Source organism: Periplaneta americana, chromosome 1 (assembly GCF_040183065.1).
Source record: "Periplaneta americana isolate PAMFEO1 chromosome 1, P.americana_PAMFEO1_priV1, whole genome shotgun sequence".
NCBI classification, from domain to species: Eukaryota; Metazoa; Arthropoda; class Insecta; order Blattodea; family Blattidae; genus Periplaneta; species Periplaneta americana.
The window spans coordinates 113723908-113744362 of NC_091117.1; the positions used below are offsets into that span (position 1 = coordinate 113723908).

The window sequence follows — 20455 nt, forward strand, 5'->3', positions numbered from 1 at the left end:
GAAATATCAAGGCAATAAATGAAACCTACATTGAATTAAAAGAGGCCATTAAGGACATAGGTCTTAATATCAATCTAACCAAAACACAGGCAATGATTGAAGCAAGCTCTAAAATTAGAAACAGCCGGCAACTTATGATTGGCGAACCAGAGATAACCGTAGTTGATAGTTTTCACTACTTAGACTCAAGGATCCAAAAGCGCATAAGATCGGCCAATAAAGTTTATTATTTCCCACACCAGGTTATGAGTAGTCGGGACGTCCACATGACAACTAAAATAAGACTTTATAAAACACTCATAAGAACTGTTCTCTTGTATGGTGCGAAACATGGTGCCTTACCAGAAGGGCTGAGGAAGCTATTGGTAGCTTTGAAAGGAAAATAGCCTACTTAGGAAAATATTTGGACCTGTAAACATAAATCAGGAATGGAGGATACGAAATAATAAAGAACTATATGAATTATATAGAGAATGCGATATACTCACCTATATAAAAATTTAAAAAACTCACGCACAAAGATTACCTCTGGATCGTCTACCAAAAAAAAAGCCCTTAGAGCTAGTTTTCATGGAACTCGCCGTTCTGGAACGCCCATGAAGAGATGGGACGATAATATCAGGGAGGATGCGGCTAGCCTACTACATTGCAGAAATTGGAAACTGGCAGTGCAAAATAGAGATTTATTGAGGCAAAAAATTCGGCAGATAAAGGCTCAAACATGAGTTGTAGAACCATTGGATGGATGGAAGGTGATAATTATATGCATAGGCCTTAGTAAAATTTTATAACAAACTTCTGAGCCCACCTAATTGTGCTATCTTTGAGACTTGAATATTTGAATGCATTAGGCCTACCTTCTTCACCAGTGCAGAAGCAGATTCTGCAGTAGGTGACTGGTGCCCAGAGTCTGGTTTTGTTGTGTTTGTATTTTTTAGTGTTGTTCCCTTTGTTGGAGATGTGTTAGCGGCAACCTTTACCTGAAACATAATAAATTAAATCAAAATATACTCAGATCTATCTCTTGATATTTAGAAATAACACCGAGTTTCATATTCTCATAATGCATGGGTTGTGATAAAGAATTCGGGATTTACAACCGTGTCTATTATTTAATTTCGCCAATGTTTCGGAATTATATTACAAATTCCATCCTCAGTCTTCGAGTGATAAAACATTAGGGTTGGAATCTGTAAGAGAAAAGCAATCTCAACAGATGATTGTAAAACTCAAACTCTACGTCTTTAAATCAATGAATAGATACCGGTATTTTATAACTCCAAAATGTATTGAAATAGGGTTCGGTTGATAGACGCCAATAACCTATATCGTTAATTTACTATTTTAATGAATTTTAAAAGATCGTATACTGATGTATCACTTTTCGGACATAATGTTTAATTCACAAGATACCATATGATGTCTTTTTGCATGTATAATCTTACCACAGTTTTTATTCTTCCGGGAATTTTTTTGGGTGTTGCATCTTGAGATTTTGCAGTTTTCTTAGACACTTCTTCTGTTCCTAGCGTCATTGGATTTCAGTAGTTATTGTCATAATATGAAGTAAAATCAATGAATTAGTTGCAGAATTTTGGAATTCCACATTTTGAAGCACAGGCAATAAACTACAATTTTGTCATATTTCAGATGCAAAATAATGCAATTTCCATGGTTACAAACAAACAATCATATTCTGTCCTTACAAGTGATAAACTCGTACAGCACAATATTATTTTATTTAACGTGTTGATTGTAGGCCTACGTTATTTCTATACAAATGTATTTTTAACTTTGTAGTAACTGGTATAAAACAATACAATGTATTCAACATTTTTTTTTCACTGCCATGCACAAGTTACAAAATTACGTTAACTTCATTTTTCCTTTCATTCTTGCTCTTTCTTTCTTTCTTTCTTTCTTTCTTTCTTTCTTTCTTTCTTTCTTTCTTTCTTTCTTTCTTTCTTTTAAAATGTGAGAATGTATTAAGGTTATCGTAATGGCAGTAACAGTTTTAATTTGTAATGTTTGCTGCTTAGATTCTTACTTTTTATGAGAGGTGATTGTTGAAATTTGCAAAAGTTAATATGTTTCTATAGATATTTTAGTAGAAATGTACATTTGTAGCATTATAAAAATTACTTAGGTTTTTTTTTTCCACGGAGGAGGGTCCTGAGGGCTTACACCGCAGCCTAAGGCTTATTGTGTTTACCACTCCTATCGTAGGAATCGTGTAGGGATGGTCGTTTAAATCTATAGGACCATGTTCCTGGAAGTAGCTTATCGTGATTCACTATTTGGTGTCATTTATTGATTCAGCGTACACAATCAGTTCCAAGGAAGTCCATGTTTAACTCCTTTCTGCCCCCTTTTCAACAACAATTTATTTCTTGAACCAGTAGTAATAACTTGTCCATTAACATGTTCGCTCATAAGCCATTAACATATTGTTTTACGTTGTGCTATTACAAACAACACAGCAGAACACACCGCCATGACACAACATGATGTCAGTCGTCTGCTAATTCCCGCTTTATAGAAGAACCAATGAGATTCACTGATAGAGGCTGATGGATACTGCCACCACCTCTGGAAGCTGATGGAACCAGTGTGATACCGGTGGAGCATCAGTGACGTCATCGTTGAAATTCGGAACACCGTGGTGCCATCAGATTACTCAGCAGTGAGATTCGGAATACACTCTTTACTAGTGGATGATGTAGGCTATGTGTAACAAATTTGTTGAAAATTGTTTCAAGCAAATAGAATTTACCGAAGGAGGAATTACATGCTTACGAACAAAAAGTTTTTTTTTTTTCAATTTTTTATTTCGAAAGCTAATCAAAATAAGTGATTTCATCGAAATAGATTGAACTGCATAATATTGAAAATAATTGATACGTCGTTTATTGATTGGAGAATTTGAACAGAACTCTTTCTACTAAAATACAGAAATTTTATTTCATCAACATCTGAAAAAACCAGAAGTTTTGCTCAGTTATTGAAAGAAAAAGCACATTCTAGAGTATGTTTTGTTTCTCCGTCGTGATCCAGTGGTAGCTCAGATAATTCGCTGCTTCTCGCGGAAGGGAATGCAGTTCATTTTCTCACTAATCTTAGGATGGACTCAGAAGATATGAGGAATGATTTCTTCTATTAAGTTTTTTCCTGTCAAAATCATTCCATTACTTTTCCTTTTTTGTTATGCTATGATCTCTTCAACTCCAAGTAGCTTCTGTCTTTTGAAAGGGTCATTAAATGAACAATAATTATATTCCGTATGTAATAGCAATATTAAGTACAAATTAACATTATTACTGAGCGATTCCATGAAAATGTCATATCGATGTGATTTTTTTAAAAATTAAAGTGGGAATATTTTTGGTGAATAAATATGTTTTTGTATAGTTTAAGTTGACTTATTCCATTAACTAATGTTTCAAATACTCTTTGTTTTAGTCTATAACTTACTGCAGATCTTGTCATATTGCAAACACTTAAAAATGACGTCAGGAAATGTATATTTAATATCACAATTTGGACACGTAAAATTTGTTTTATTTCAACCCTTCTTTTTTGTATACCACATTTTGGTCCTTCCTTGAACTAAATATGAAATAGTTGGAGTATCTTGAGGTTCTAAGTAACTTAAAAACATAATTTTTTGTATTCTAAGCTACAGTCAGTCAGTCACAATAAACATACAAAAATTCTTCCACACAGCACAATAACTGACAGATTAAAATTTCGTTTGAGATGCTACGTTATCACTACATCGCTAACAAGAAAGTATTAGACATTTTTTTTTAAAGTTATTTCATTTTCCGCTGCAGCACCGTGTCTGACTGACATGTCACACTCTCAGTTATGCTGTTTTCTCTCACCACGTACACAGTTGCTTGGGAGGTCTTGGTAAACTTACATATGAAATGTGTTAAGTAGTCCGCGGCAGAAAGTCAATGTGAATATAAACTTCGTCTGAAGAAGCAAGGATGTATAAATGGCAAGAAAATATACACGTTGAAAAGAGTTCAGGGAGAAGAACAGGTAGTTATTGTGAACATACATAACAGTCATGGGTATTATGGGAAATATAAACTACGACCAGCGTCACCATATCTTAATAGCTAAGGCGATTATTGGCGGATTGTTAGGAACGCGCCTGGATAATTTAATACTCTCGAAGTTTTTTTATTTCACATGACAGATTTATTTTGCAGCATTTTAATCATGCACCTTTTTTATTGTTTCTCCGTCACTGAACTGTTTTAGATTACGGGCGAGTTCAGAAGAAATTGAACAATAGCTAATAATATTCGATCATGTTGTCTACATTTTTGTTCTCTTGAATATTATTTATTATTGCGTTTCTTAAGGCCATTTAATAGATTTGCACATTCAGGAAACAAAAATAATCATATTTAGTATTCTGCACAAATTTCATGTTGATAAATTTCCTTCGAAAGTAGTAGACTGAGTACAAACAACATTTTAATTTATCGTACGTTTTAATTTAGCATGTTCTTTATCACATAAGGAGTAATGTTGTACATTAAATTTATTAGTGTCTAATAGGCATTTTAGATATAACAAAAAAAGTACATTAAGTACAAGAAAAATTCGTACCGGCACCGGGAATCGAACCCAGGACCTCTTAGCTGTGCGCGCTGAGTGCTCTCTAACCAACTGAGCTATGCCGGGACCCGATTCACGACGCCGGCCGAACTCCTCTCGTAGTATCGTGTTACGGCCTTACTGCCTGCACTTGAGACGATACACGTCATATATGTACAGGAGCGCATATTACATGACTTTATGGCCATATTCAACAACAGTTTCTTTAAACTGTTAACATCATATATGTATCAAATATGAATGAGGTCTCGCCCACCTCATTATACTTTGCTCGACTAGTATGACTAGTCAGTTTGTTTTTATACCATTAAGTACGAGAAAAATTCGTTGGTTAGAGAGCACTCAGCGCGCACAGCTGAGAGGTCCTGGGTTCGATTCCCGGTGCCGGTACGAATTTTTCTCGTACTTAATGGTATAAAAACAAACTGACTAGTCATACTAGTCGAGCAAAATATAATGAGGTGGGCGAGACCTCATTCATATTTGATACATATATGATGTTAACAGTTTAAAGAAACTGTTGTTGAATATGGCCATAAAGTCGTGTAATATGCGCTCCTGTACATATATGACGTGTATCGTCTCAAGTGCAGGCAGTAAGGCCGTAACACGATACTACGAGAGGAGTTCGGCCGGCGTCGTGAATCGGGTCCCGGCATAGCTCAGTTGGTTAGAGAGCACTCAGCGCGCACAGCTGAGAGGTCCTGGGTTCGATTCCCGGTGCCGGTACGAATTTTTCTCGTACTTAATGGTATAAAAACAAACTGACTAGTCATACTAGTCGAGCAAAATATAATGAGGTGGGCGAGACCTCATTCATATTTGATACATATATGATGTTAACAGTTTAAAGAAACTGTTGTTGAATATGGCCATAAAGTCGTGTAATATGCGCTCCTGTACATATATGACGTGTATTGTCTCAAGTGCAGGCAGTAAGCCCGTAACACGATACTACGAGAGGAGTTCGGCCGGCGTCGTGAATCGGGTCCCGGCATAGCTCAGTTGGTTAGAGAGCACTCAGCGCGCACAGCTGAGAGGTCCTGGGTTCGATTCCCGGTGCCGGTACGAATTTTTCTCGTACTTAATGGTATAAAAACAAACTGACTAGTCATACTAGTCGAGCAAAATATAATGAGGTGGGCGAGACCTCATTCATATTTGATACATATATGATGTTAACAGTTAAAGAAACTGTTGTTGAATATGGCCATAAACTCATGTAATATGCGCTCCTGTACATATATGACGTGTATCGTTTCAAGTGCATGCAGTAAGGCCGTAACACGATACTACGAGAGGAGTTCGGCCGGCGTCGTGAATCGGGTCCCGGCATAGCTCAGTTGGTTAGAGAGCACTCAGCGCGCAAAGCTGAGAGGTCCTGGGTTCGATTCCCGGTGCCGGTACGAATTTTTCTCGTACTTAATGGTATAAAAACAAACTGAGTAGTCATACTAGTCGAGCAAAATGTAATGAGGTGGGCGAGACCTCATTCATATTTGATACAAAAAAAGTACAGTATGTTCTCCCCTTCTAAACAGCAAAAGAACTCTTCTTTCCATTACACATAATATAGTCGTTTTTAACTCGTACACAATGATTTGATAAGCAAAGATTCCACTGATAAAATTAATGACTGTATAATCTGTCCACATCTAAGAGTTGGTTTGGTAAACAAGGGTCCGGGAGGAAAGGAAAGTAGTAATCATTGATGTCACACAGTGCGATAAGCGCTGTCCAGATCGGTTCGACACCAGTCCTCAAATGATGTACCATTGTCTACGGCTGATGACAGTATTTAACTACACAGAAATAGCTATGTTATGAAGTATGTAATATCTGCCTTATTTTGTATCATTTAAGGTGCATGTTAGGCAAGTTAAGTTTTGTATTTCGGAAAAGATATTAATTTAAGTTTATGTTACCAACAGTTATATTACCGGTTGTTCTTTATGGTTGTGAAACTTGGACTCTCACTTTGAGAGAGGAACATAGGTTAAGGGTATTTGAGAATAAGGTGCTTAGGAAAATATTTGGGGCTAAGAGGGATGAAGTTACAGGAGAATGGAGAAAGTTACACAACACAGAACTGCAGGCATTGTATTCTTCACCTGACATAATTAGGAACATTAAATCCAGACGTTTGAGATGGGCAGGGCATGTAGCACGTATGGGCGTATCCAGAAATGCATATAGTGTTAGTTGGGAGTCCGGAGGAAAAAAGACCTTTGGGGAGGCCGAGACGTAGATGGAAAGATAATATTAAAATGGATTTGAGAGAGTTGGGATATGATGGTACAGACTGGATTAATCTTGCTCGGGATAGGAACCAATGGCGGGCTTATGTGAGAGCGGAAATGAACCTCCGGGTTCCTTAAAAGCCAGTAAGTAAATAAGTTACCAAGTCTGACCTTGAAACTAAAGGGCACGGGTTCAAACCTGGATGATAATCGTAGCAGTTGGTAAAGCATCGTAAAACAACCAATTATAAAAAAATTATGTTACTACTTATCAAGATTCATGCTATTTTAATATCACTTGCGGTTCCATAATATGGAATTTAAAATAAAATTCAGATATGTCAGTCAGTCACAGAAAGAGGTCAGTCAGTTACACAGCACTTTTTCGGTCGTAACTCCATTACTAATCGAGGTTCAGAGATCGTTTTTAATTTAAACAGAAGATTAAAACTTCTTCTCCAAACAGTATTTTGGAAGAACTGTATTAGGAATGACATTTCAGAGAAATTTGAGAAGAAACATGTTCACCTGAAGATAGAGTTGACATTTATGTCAGTCAGTCACACACTTTGAAAGTAAGTAAATAGTATACTTTTTCTTTGAAAGTAGTTATATATATATATATATATATATATATATATATATATATATATATATATATATATCTTAGCTGTACACTTTTGTCTATCAAATCATACGGTGACACATTTTAATTTCAACCTATTAAACAATTTAGGGAGACATTTTGCTGTCAAAGTGTACTGTAAATGTCAGTCAGTCACACGTGGAATTGTTGTACTATTTCCTTAAATACTGCCATTGAGCCTACTACTATTACTACCCAAAGACGTTGTAGTTATATATCTAGGCACACAATTGGTGCTGATGTGTACAAATTTGAAACTTCTCGCGCAGGTTCGCGCTATGCTATGTTTGGGGAGCACAAATGATTGTTTCTATAAAGCATTCGGAATTCAGAAAATACCATTGGGTATATAGGCGTTTTCTTAGCGGACATCCCCCTTCACTGTAATATAACTAAACTTATTTATGCATTTTCTAACATAGCCTATAATAAGTAAATGTAAATACAGTAACGAAGCATTGTTTTAAATATAAACGCCTTATATTCTTCATACATAGACTTATTAGTTTATTTATATTTCCTATGACCGAACATATGGAATATTTTTACTTATGTTACTTTATATACGTTAGAAAATACGTAAATAATTTATCTAAATTTTATTACAAAGAGAGGAATGTCCGCTAAAAAATGGCTATGTACCCAATGGTATTTTCCAAAACATAACGCACTGTAATAATAATCCCCAGTGTTTTGTGAATCAGAGGCGATATGATTCTTTAGAATTTTCAACTGCAGACATTTATTGCAATTCCGTCATTCATACATCATTATCAATGACAGAATATTGTGAAAATGTGATTGTATGCATTGCTGGCTTAGTTGTTAAATCATTAAGAAAATATGGTCTAATAAATTTAAAGACTCAGTTTATGGTACGTACGGGTATCAGCACTAAACAAAATTTTTTTTTTTTTTTTTTAATGAAAGAATAATGAGAGTCTTGTCATACCATCATATCAGATTATAGAAATATGCCGCTTTGGTGAAAGAGCGATTATACAGATGTTGACAGTTCAATGGCATATTATCACCCACTCTTATATCGTGTGAAAACAATGTGATCTAACAGTAGAACACTTGTACAATCTTTCTACATCTATAGGAACATATTTTTAGAAAATGGATTCCAAATTCCTCAAGAGAATCATATTTTAAACTTGTTAAACTGACCGCAGAAGTACATAAAAAACTACTGGCGTAGCTCAGTGGGCTAAGGCTTGCCGATCTGGAGTCAGGCTCGGGCGCGGGTTCGATTCCCACTTGGGCTGAATTCCTGGTTGAGTTTTTCCCTATATCCCCAACCGTAAGGTGAATGTCAGGTAATCTATGGCGAATCGTTAGTCTCGTCTCGCCAAATATCATCTTGCTATCATCAATACCATCGATGCTAAATAATCTAGTAGTTGGTACAGCGTCGTTAAATAACCAAATAAAAGAAAGTACTACATAAAGAGCAGATGTCAGCACACAGTTTAAAGTTACCAGTACAACACGACTTCACATAAGAATGTTGTAAGACAACATTTAACGGAGTCAATAATAATAATAATAATAATAATAATAATAATAATAATAATAATAATAATAATAATAATAATATTTTAGTAGGTTATTTTACGACGCCTTATCAACATCTTAAGTTATTTAGCGTCTGAATGAGATGAAGGTGATAATCCGGTGAAATGAGCCGGGGTCCGGGACCGAAAAGTTACCCAGCATATTTTGTTCATATTGGGTTGAGAGAAAACCTCGGAAAAAACCTCAACCAGGTAACTTGCCCCTACGGGGAATCGAACCCGGGCTACCTGGTTTCGCGGCCAGACGCGCTAACCGTTACTCCACAGGTATGGATAATAATAATAATAATAATAATAATAATAATAATAATACTAATAATAAAAATGAATCAATAGGCAAGATGTTCTGTACACTAGGCCTGAGTTCTATTATATGACTAATTCATGCATGTGACGTTTATTTCATACTACAGCTGTGATAATAAGCTTTGCATGGTAGGCCTACTTATATTTCAAACTAAAACATCAGGTATGTGTTTTTATTTTACAGATGTATATTATGTGATATGGAAGCGGATAAATAATAATTGTTCGTTTCTCGTCTACACCAAAGCAAACATTGTTTACAATATAGGCCTCATGTAATGTAATGTTTTACACAGGCAGTGTTTTGTTAATAATGGTTAATACTATTAATTTTCTTTTCGTCTGAACTATTACTACAACATTATGCATTTGTTTTTATGACGCTCTATATGTTGTCAAATAACTATGCAACATCTTTGGTTACGGTATAAAATTATTACAATTTTCTTTCGTTTCATGTCAAACTAACGGTAACTAAGCTTGATTATGTCCATAACATGGTCGCTTTAAATGTTAATAGGATTTTTTTTCTCATTATTCATTCAGATTGATTTATAAGAGACACCAAACATACATATTTAACATTCAATATTGCATAGTACAGCCGCAGTCTAGTATAGGCCCCTATACAGTCGCGAAGCATGAGTTGTGAGGGTATTAGGAACAATAGACTGTGCCGGTACTATTTCGCATTGTCTGTAATGAGGCGATATTAGCGATCCTGGTGGTTAGCAACTATCTATGGATGCACATTTACTACGTATTGAGCTTCGTGACTGTATATACTAGACTGTGGTACAGCCGTCTGCTAGTCGGTGCTTCTCTGCTCAGCCTCGGCTGTAGGAACCAAAGACGTTTTACAGTTTAACCACAGTCTAGAATATACAGTCGTGAAGCTCAATACGTAGTAAATATGCAAACATTAGCTAATTACTCACCGCTAGGATCGCTAATATCGCCTCATTACAGGCAATGCAAAATAGTACCGTCACAGTCTATTGTTTCTAGCACCCTCAAAACTCAAGCTTCGTGACTGTATATAGTAGACTGTGGTTTAACCGTAGGGACTTCATTACTACCAACGAGTTATATTGCTATAGAGTGGCTACAACGCCTTCTGGTTGAAGACAATTGAACATTATTCGCCATGTTTTGTTTGATCAAAACAAGAGGCATGGCTCAAATGTTGTAGGAAATGACAATTATGAAATTAGTATTATTGTATATTGAGTTATGTATTAAGCCTATGTTAATAAGTAAAAAGTAAAACACTCAAAACTTCACATTTTATAACAGCTGTACGTTTTATTGGTTTCGCTAAATATAGCCCAGATATTAAATGAGAATTTATACTCAATGTAACCAAACCAAAACATCTAAAGAATAGCTTCCTAGCAACCTTATGGAGAGCAATATTTACAATTTTGTTCGATTCATATATACAGACAAGAACAGGGACACAACGAAACACAGAATTCTGTCCTACAAAAAGTTGGACTTAGAACAGTCTGGTTCTCAGCAATCGATATATTGATCTCAAACGTGTCTCGCAACTAAGCTAAGGCTTTTGTAGAATGAAACTGTTCTTACATTTGACACAGTAATGACAAATTGTGTGTGATGTAAGTGCAGAGTTTCCTCTTTGTTAACAAAAAGAGCCCTACGCATTAATAAATAGAAAATTCAAGTAGACCCTATAAACACAATAAATACTAAACTCTTGATCGTACAAACTTATTAAATATATATTTCACTTATGCTCAGTTCGTCTTATCTTATAATCCTCTGGGGCAATGCAACCTGTATTGTGAGGATTTAACTATCCATAAACGAATATTACGAATGATACATTTTTTTTTTTTTAGAATTTTTAAAGTCTTAAACATTACTTCTTTATTTATTTATTTATAAATCAACTCTTTACAAAAGCAATAGCAAAATGTATAAGTTAAATATTAATTTATCCCAAAAATATAATAATAATAATAATAATAATAATAATAATAATAATAATAATAATAATAATAATAATAATAATTGATGCATTGTGAAATACTATTATTAAAACTATATCATACAGGAATATGGAATGAAGTATTTATTGAAAACTACGAGACATCTTATTACTGTATTAAAAAATTCACGTTGTTTCCGTTAGCGACATTATAATGAAATCACCACTTGGAATAATTTCAATTTTGTAATAAGAAGCTTAAGGTAATGTTAAAGGACTATTTGTTTTCATAATATTTACTCGCATCAAGAATTTCATTGTAATTAAATATACTGACATGTTGAACCGTATATTGTATAAGCCTACAAAATGATATACACCAAAAGAAATGTGCTTTACGAAGCTTACGCATTTACTTAACATAAGATATATCTTCTATTTTGTTGGTTCTGTGTGTGCAGTTGTATGCTCAACACACAGCCGCCATTGCTCCAGCATAAAAAATATTTTACACCAAACTGACAATGTTAACACGTGTTAAACACAGCACATTCAGCTTCTTTATAACAAAACAAAAATGGTGGACTGTAGTACCGCCAGCCTCCGCAGGGAGCGCTATCAAAGGTATACTGCCCCTCTATAGTATTGTGACAGCCGGGAGTCAATCACCCGTCCCACAGAGGGCGGGGCGCGCGTGGAAGGAACAAGGCGCTCGGAGAGAGAGGAGGCTGCAGCCACGCAAACTGGAGGGGACGGACGTAAGGGGAACGACGGCACGCTGGGCCGTGGCAGAGTGGGAAAAGTAAAGTAACTGCGACTGAGGGGAGAAATCCAGAGAAGTTTCGGGAAGCGCCATCCTCTCGGCATCTGCAGATTGTTCGCGAAATCGTAGTTTCTGGAAACTATGGTTTAGTGATAAATAGGAGACGCGAAGAAGGAGCCAGTCAGTTGTTAGTATTGGATAGCGAGTTCAGCAGCGCCCAGGAGTCTAGGGTTCGACACCCGAGTGAACTTGAGCAGTGTCCAGGCGGAAGCAACGCAGTTGGAAGACTTGAGTTCGAGTGCATTGGACTGCCTCCAGAAGTCTTGAGTTCGAAGTTCAGTGGACTGACTCTGTAAGTCTTGGGTTTGATATACTGTGAACGTGAGTGACTGAGCTAGAAGAACTGGCCAAGGCAAACGAACTGTGAACTGAAAACTGATAGTTTTTTGTTGTAAATAGTGCTTTATGAACATTGGTTGAGATTAGGAGTACATTGTTGTTCTCAATAGTCCAAGTGAATTGCCATTGTCGTCTGTGGAGTGCAATAACGAATACTGTGTTGCTGTGTGGAGTGCAAATCCCATTGTTGACGGGAGTGTTTAAATTCATTTATAGAAAGTGATTATTGTTGTAACAATAAAAGTTACATTATTCTTTTGAATTAAAAGTCACGGTATTATAACTCGTTGATAACTACCGCTACTGCTCTTCCTTCTCTGCAGTTCCTCCCCTGTTGCTCTTTCTAAGGTAGTTTTCTTAGTGAATGAAATGACCTTTCAGAAGAACGAGTAGTTACACGGTGAGTTGCCATTATTGTGAACAAGTTGTGTATTACTGGAAGTAAGTCACTGTTATAGCATAGGTTATTATGAAACTAAGAAAAAGAAACCGTGGTTTGATGAAGATTGTTGCATTGCAGTAGAAAGAAGGAAACAGGCAAAATTGAAATTCTTACAGGATCCAGTTGAGGAGAAGAGAGATAATTATTTCAATGAAAGACGGGAAGCTAGTCGTACACTTAGGAATAAAAAGAGAGGTTACTTGAAGGAAAAACTGAATGAGGTAGAAACAAATAGTAAGAATAAAAACATTAGAGATTTATATAAAGGTATAAAGGAACTTAAGAACGGATATCAGCCAAGGGTAAACGTGATCAAGGATGAGAATGGTAACTTGCTTGCAGACTCTCCATCAGTCCTAAACTGATGGAAAAACTATTTTGCGCAACTACTAAATGTACATAGGCCAAATAGAAATGATCGGGATGAAATTGAAATACAAACTGCTGAGCCATTTATACCCGAACCCACGCTTTCAGAAGTCGAAATTGCGATAGAAAATCTGAAAAAGTACAAGTCTCCAGGTATCGATCAAATTCCAGCAGAATTAATACAAGAGGGTGGAAGTGCATTATATAGCGAAATTTATAAACTTGTACTTGCTATTTGGAAAAGGAAATTGTACCAGAACAATGGAAGGAGTCCATAATTGTACCTATTTTTAAAAAGGGGGACAAAACCAACTGTGGTAACTTTCGAGGAATATCACTTTTGTTGACGTCGCACAAAATTTTGTCCAATATTCTTTTGAGAAGATGAGCTCCGTACGTAGATGAAATTATTGGAGATCATCAGTGCGGTTTTAGGCGTAATAGATCGACTATTGATAAGATTTTTTGTATTCGACAGATAATGGAGAAAAAATGGGAGTATAAGGTACAGTACATCAGTTATTCATATATTTCAAAAAGGCGTATGACTCGGTTAAGAGGGAAGTATTATATGATATTCTTATTGAATTTGGTATTCCCAAGAAACTAGTTCGATTAATTAAAATGTGTCTCAGTGAAACATACAGCAGAGTCCGTATAGGTCAGTTTCTATCTGATGCTTTTCCAATTCACTGCGGGCTAAAGCAGGGAGATGCACTATCACCTTTACTTTTTAACTTTGCTTTAGAATATGCCATTAGGAAAGTTCAGGATAACAGGCAGGGTTTGGAATTGAACGGGTTACATCAGCTTCTTGTCTATGCGGATGACGTGAATATGTTAGGAGAAAATCCACAAACGATTAGGGAAAACACGGAAATTTTACTTGAAGCAAGTAAAGCGATCGGTTTGGAAGTAAATCCCGAAAAGACAAAGTATATGATTATGTCTCGTGACCAGAATATTGTACGAAATGAAAATATAAAAATTGGAGATTTATCCTTCGAAGAGGTGGAAAAATTCAAATATCTTGGAGCAACAGTAACAAATATAAATGACAGTCGGGAGGAAATTAAACGCAGAATAAATATGGGAAATGCGTGTTATTATTCGGTTGAGAAGCTTTTGTCATCTAGTCTGCTGTAAAAAAATCTGAAAGTTAGAATTTATAAAACAGTTATATTACCAGTTGTTCTGTATGGTTGTGAAACTTGGACTCTCACTCTGAGAGAGGAACATAAGTTAAGGATGTTTGAGAATAAGGTGCTTAGGAAAATATATGGGGCTAAGCGGGATGAAGTTACAGGAGAATGGAGAAAGTTACACAACGCAGAACTGCACGCATTGTATTCTTCACCTGACATAATTAGGAACATTAAATCCAGACGTTTGAGATGGGCAGGGCATGTAGCACGTATGGGCGAATCCAGAAATGCATATAGAGTGTTAGTTGGGAGATCGGAGGGAAAAAGACCTTTGGGGAGGCCGAGACGTAGATGGGAGGATAATATTAAAATGGATTTGAGGGAGGTGGGATATGATGATAGAGACTGGATTAATCTTGCACAGGATAGGGACCGATGGCGGTCTTATGTGAGGGCGGCAATGAACCTTCGGGTTCCTTAAAAGCCATTTGTAAGTAAGTAAGTAAGTCACTGTTATAATGTTGCAGAACTTCAACAACGATTCGTTTTTTTTTCTGGGAGGCTCTGGGGGAGGAATTTACCCCTAAAACCCGCTGCGTCAGTGTATAATATAATATAATATAATAGTTGTATTAATAACGATAGCACTATTTAATGTTTTAGTCAGATTTCAATTGTTCCGTCTCCAATAATGAAGAGATAATAATTTGTAACATGTTAGAACAAATCGATCTATTTTATGACCATCATTTGCATCGTTTTCCTGTGATTTTATTTTGTATAATCCATGAGAAAGTTTTCTTGTCTCGATTATATCTATATATATACCATATATGAAAAACTTTTACAACACAAGTTAAACAATGACATATTGGCTGAAGAACAGAACTGATTTCGACGGGGCAGATCATATGCAGATGGTTATTTTACAATCAAATTAGGCCTACTCATCGAGAAGAATAGAGATTTCAATATACAGACACATTCAGGGATGGATTTAGAGAGGGAGCTCTATCCCCCCCCCCCCTTAAGCTGACTAAAATTTGTATGTTTCTATCTGTTTTATATGAAAATGGAGCCACCATCGGGGAAAAGACTTTTTAATGTAGGCCTAATATATAATAACGGTATATTTTGTTGCTGTTACCCAGGCACCCTCCTATTGTAAAATTCTTAGCAAACTTTCTCGAATAAGGCAACTCTTCAATGTTTATAATGGTATTTTTATTGCTGTTACGCAGGATCGACTCCTGTTGTAAATACGTCCTGTAATATTCTTAGCAAAGTTTTTCTGGCAAACCCTGCGTTACCGAAGGTCAGTTAACTGACCATATATTGTTGTCCATTGAGATCTAAAGGCTTCGACCGCGCGAAGCTGTCTGGCTATTCGTTACGGTATTTTATTACGTTGTTAAGAAATATTCGTATGCAGGAAAGGATTTAGCAGTAAGTTGGAGTTCTAGTGTGTGTATCGTAGTGAAAAAAGTCGTTAAATGTTTCATGTTTGGTTGTGAAAAATAATGTGAAAGTATGTTAAATTTAATTCAAATAAGAAGCTTAAATTAAGCAATCAGGCAACTATACATTCGTTATTTGATAGAGCTGCTCAAAAACAGAACAGTGACAGTGTTAATCCAAATTATCCTAGTAGCGTAAATAGTGTTACCGGTAATAATCGAAAGAAAGTTGATCAATCTATTTCTGACGTTAATCAAGCAGAAAAAAAATTTGCCAAATTGTTCAGGGAGTGATAAAAGTGTACAGGCATCACATTTGAACATTTATACGGAACAAGTTCCAATTAATCTTGAACTAGATAGAGGCTGTTACGTTAAGGATGAATCAAATTCTGATAGTCTGAAATACCGTTTATTGTGAAACCCTTGGACACCAGATTCAAAGTATGAATTTCCTATGCAATATAATAACGGGCACAATAGAAAATTTCAATTGAAATGGATGAAGGTTAGCCCGTAACTAGCTTATAGTGCTAAAGATATTGATGCAAACTGTCCATTCTGTGTATTATTCGACAGAAGGGAGTAGAGGTGACCACAATCTTGGAGTTTTTCACTAAAACCATTCAATCGGTACAAAAATGCAATACAAGAGTTCAACAACCATTCTGCGCGCCAGTATCAAAAAATGGCTCTTCTCAAAGCTAATAGTTTTAAGGAAATAATGGAAGGAAAGTGTGAAAATGTATCTGTCCAAGTCGACAGTCATTTGAAGAAACTAATAGAACAAAAGAGACAGCGGTTAGTTCCAATCGTAGAAATTGTTCTTTTGTGCAACCGTCAAAATATTCCTCTCAGGGGTCACAAGGACGACGGAAAAATCCTACTAGATTCAAGCACGGTATCTGAAAGGGAAGCAAATTTTTGCGCCCTTCTTAGGTAATGAGTCAGTGGTGGTGATACGATATAGAAAGAACATTTATAAACAGCTCCCAAAAATGCAACCCTTATCAGTAAAACAACTTAAAATATCTAATTGAATGTTTCGGAGAGTTAATACTCAGAAAACTGTAGATCGTATAAAAAGTGGTCAGTATTTTACAATATTAGCGGATGAGACAACTGACGAAAGTACCTGCGAGCAATTAACATTGTGCATTAGGTATTTAGATATGCAAAGTAATACGTAAGGGAAGATTTGTAGGATTTGTAAATGTCAATGATCTAACAGAAGAAGGACTGACAAATATCATGCTAACCATGCGCAGTAATATTGGCTTATCAGTTCAAGGCTTACGAGGGCAAATCTATGATAGAGGGGCCAATATAGCAGCAAAATATCGCGGTGTGCACGCACAAATTATCATGTTGCAACTATTAGCAATCTATAGTCGCTGTGCTAATCACTGTCTAAAACTAACTATAGCAAAGGCCTGCAATGTTCAAGAAATAAAAAATATTTTCGGGACAATAAAATAAATGTATAAATTCACCCGGGAATCTGCAAAACGAATTACTTTGCTGGAAGCAAAAATTAAAAAACATTTCCCTGAATCTAAAGTAAAACAACTCAAACCACTATGTGAGACCCACTGGGTGGAGAGACATGATTGCGTGTTGATTTTCCATGATATTGTGGGCTTGCAAGGAAAAGTATTAAGTCCAAAAAGATAGTTTGAGATAAATCAACTTGAAAGTTTGAATGTTTATGAAAAATCTGGTTTTGAATTTAAACTCATTTACTCCTTGTTGTTAAATAATATATGTCTGTACCTGAGAGCTAGAGTGACGCAAGTCACAAAACAATAATTGTACAGGAGAGCCTAAAAACAAAAAAATTCTCATATTTTTGTTGTTTTTGCGCTCTTATTCGTTTCTTATGAATCTCATATTTATGTTGTATAGGCTACTACTTATTCTTTACATGATCAACACCTTTTATTTTCCATCGGTTTGTTACAATGGAATTAAATGGACTTGCGTTATTTTAGCTCTAAATATAAGTAATACTTTCTGGACTTACATTTTATTATTCACATACAAAATAGTCATATTTTAAATTCTTCTTCATGTATCAAAATACAAATAACAGTAATAGACATTCAAATTCAGTCTTATGGGTTTCACTTAGGTTACACTTATTTTTTATGTCTTACACACGTATAGTAGCTGTTACAAGTGACAGAAACCTCATGTTATATTAATAAGGCTATTTTAATTAACAATATACCCAACACTATCTAAACCTTAAAGCTATCAAAAACAAAATGTTATTTAAATTATATGTGATGTAATAGCCATTTTAATTGTACATTAATAAAACAGTGAAATTAAAGAAATACAAACTGTATAGGTTTCAAAGTCCACTTGAACTGTTCTTCAGTACGGGAAGTCTTCTTCTCCTTGAGCATGTGGCAAGTCCCTCAAGTACGCTTTACATTCCTCTGGAATCCACTGCACAAGAATCATCAAATCTCTGTATTTTATTGTGCCAATTTTCTTTTTGAAAATCCTCAATTGTGGAAGTTCAATTATGGGGGATTCTAATAGTTTCCTTGTATTTCATCTCAAATGTACTGATTGAAAGTTTCCTCCAAATTCGATTTTGTAGAAAAGGATTCCATCAGAATTTTTCGTAACTGAAGCCACACTGCTGAGGAAATTAAAAATGCTTTATTCTGAGAGTTTTGTTCCTAGAAATAAGCGGAGTGGAAGTGGAATTCATCAATGAGTGGAAATTATTAAAATTCTTCAACTGAATTCTCTTCACAATAAAAGGTGACTTGTTATATTTAAATATAAAGTTCGCCCAGTCATTGCATGTGAATATAGACATACCTGAAAGTCTCTTCTTTGACCTTCCAAGTATACTGTGGTCTCCATCGACCTCCATGTGAGTATGACCTCCCATGAGAAATTTATGGTTAATTTCTTTCTGACTACTATTCTTGTTAAGGAGCCACATTTACATCATTACCATAATTAAATTTCTGTTTTGCCCTGGACAATTATCGGTCCAAACAGTTAAGACTTCTGTTTCATTATATTTTATGCTTCCATTTGCCCAGACTAAGAAACAAGACGCCATTTCATTTCCACCTCGCCCTCCAGTCACTTCATTCCATAGCATACACCAAGACTTTCCTGAAATTGGGCCATGTACTGTATAGTTTAGTGTCCATAGTTTTCTGAGGTAAAAACTTTGTGAAATTGTGAGGTATGGAGTGAGCAAGCACTTTTGCAGATCAGCCATTATAACTATGTGTTTGTCATTGTTTTTTTTTTGCAGTTTCCTTATCCACCTTTTTCAAGCAGTACCTCATATTTCCCTCTTCCATATGCATATCTTGTTTTTTCTTTTATGGATTTAATCTCTTCTTCTGTTGAAGCATCATGCAACTGTATACAGTAACGATCGCATGTATCAAATGTATCAACATCTGGTTGGTGGAAATCTAAATTGAAATCTTCATTAAAGATACGCCTAAATAGCCATTACTTCGCTTCTTTAACTCCGGAAGCTTTACATTCATCAAGTAAAGTGCATACATTTTAGATAACTTATGTTAAGATGACTGCCCAAATATTTTTTCTTTGTTCGTTCTCGACTATAATGGCTTTCATAAGAGAGATATATTCTGATGTGGGCTTTTATTTGCTCAATAATGCAATCAGGGGTTTTACTAAATGAAGAGTGCCTGCCACGTTTATCAGGTTTTACCATTCCAACTTCCGAAGTTTTCACCAATGCTACTCTCATAAAGGATTCTGAGATGGCTAAAGTATTCAGAAAGAATGTCTTACATACTATTCTTTTGCAGTTTCTATTGTAAAAGAATACACATTACTTTGTGTCCTCACATTTGCCCTTGTTGAGTTCCTTGGTCTGCTCCGTTGTACTGGTTTATTCGTGACACATGATATAAATTGACGTTTTGAATCCCAGGACCTGTTTTCACTCCAATATTCCTTATGAATTTGATTTCGCATAGTTTCAGTTATGCGTTATGTACATTTTAGCCAAAACCTAAGAGCTAAAATAGCTTATGTGGACTTACATTTGCTCCCTTTAAAAATTATTAGAGCCAAATAGTAGTAAGTGGACTTACTTCAATTTGGTTCTAAAGTGAGTTGGACTTGCATCATTGTAATCTTGTTTATTTCGTTTATTACTATTATTAGAGACTTGTTGCATTGTGGCACTCATGCATCGCAATAAGAGCACTTCAAATGTGTAATAATATCATTTTCAAAAAAGTGGACTTACGCCACTCTGGCTCTCAGGTACAGATGTATTAGGCTACATATTAACATATTTTGCAGATTGAATTATGATTTTAACACAGCTAGGGCTGGATTGAATGAAACTATATATATTCACAGATTTTAAATTTCATGATATAAAGAGTGCGTTAAATGATCGATCTTTTTAGAGGCTAAATCACAAGCTTCCTAAGAGTCATCTCTCGAATTATCACTTATCATTTTCACTCTCATCCACAGCAGGTACTGGAACCTT

The 20455-nt window shown here is 35.6% G+C and overlaps 1 protein-coding gene across 1 annotated transcript in view; it reads right to left on the minus strand.

Moving 5' to 3' along the window:
* Positions 1 to 20455, minus strand: part of LOC138700021 (zinc finger C2HC domain-containing protein 1C-like) — a 612196-nt gene that overhangs the window by 25790 nt on the left and 565951 nt on the right. Inside the window, exon 4 of the mRNA XM_069826311.1 lies at positions 858 to 980. Within this exon, the coding sequence (XP_069682412.1) occupies positions 858 to 980 (123 nt within the window). The remainder of the gene's footprint in view (positions 1 to 857; positions 981 to 20455) is intronic.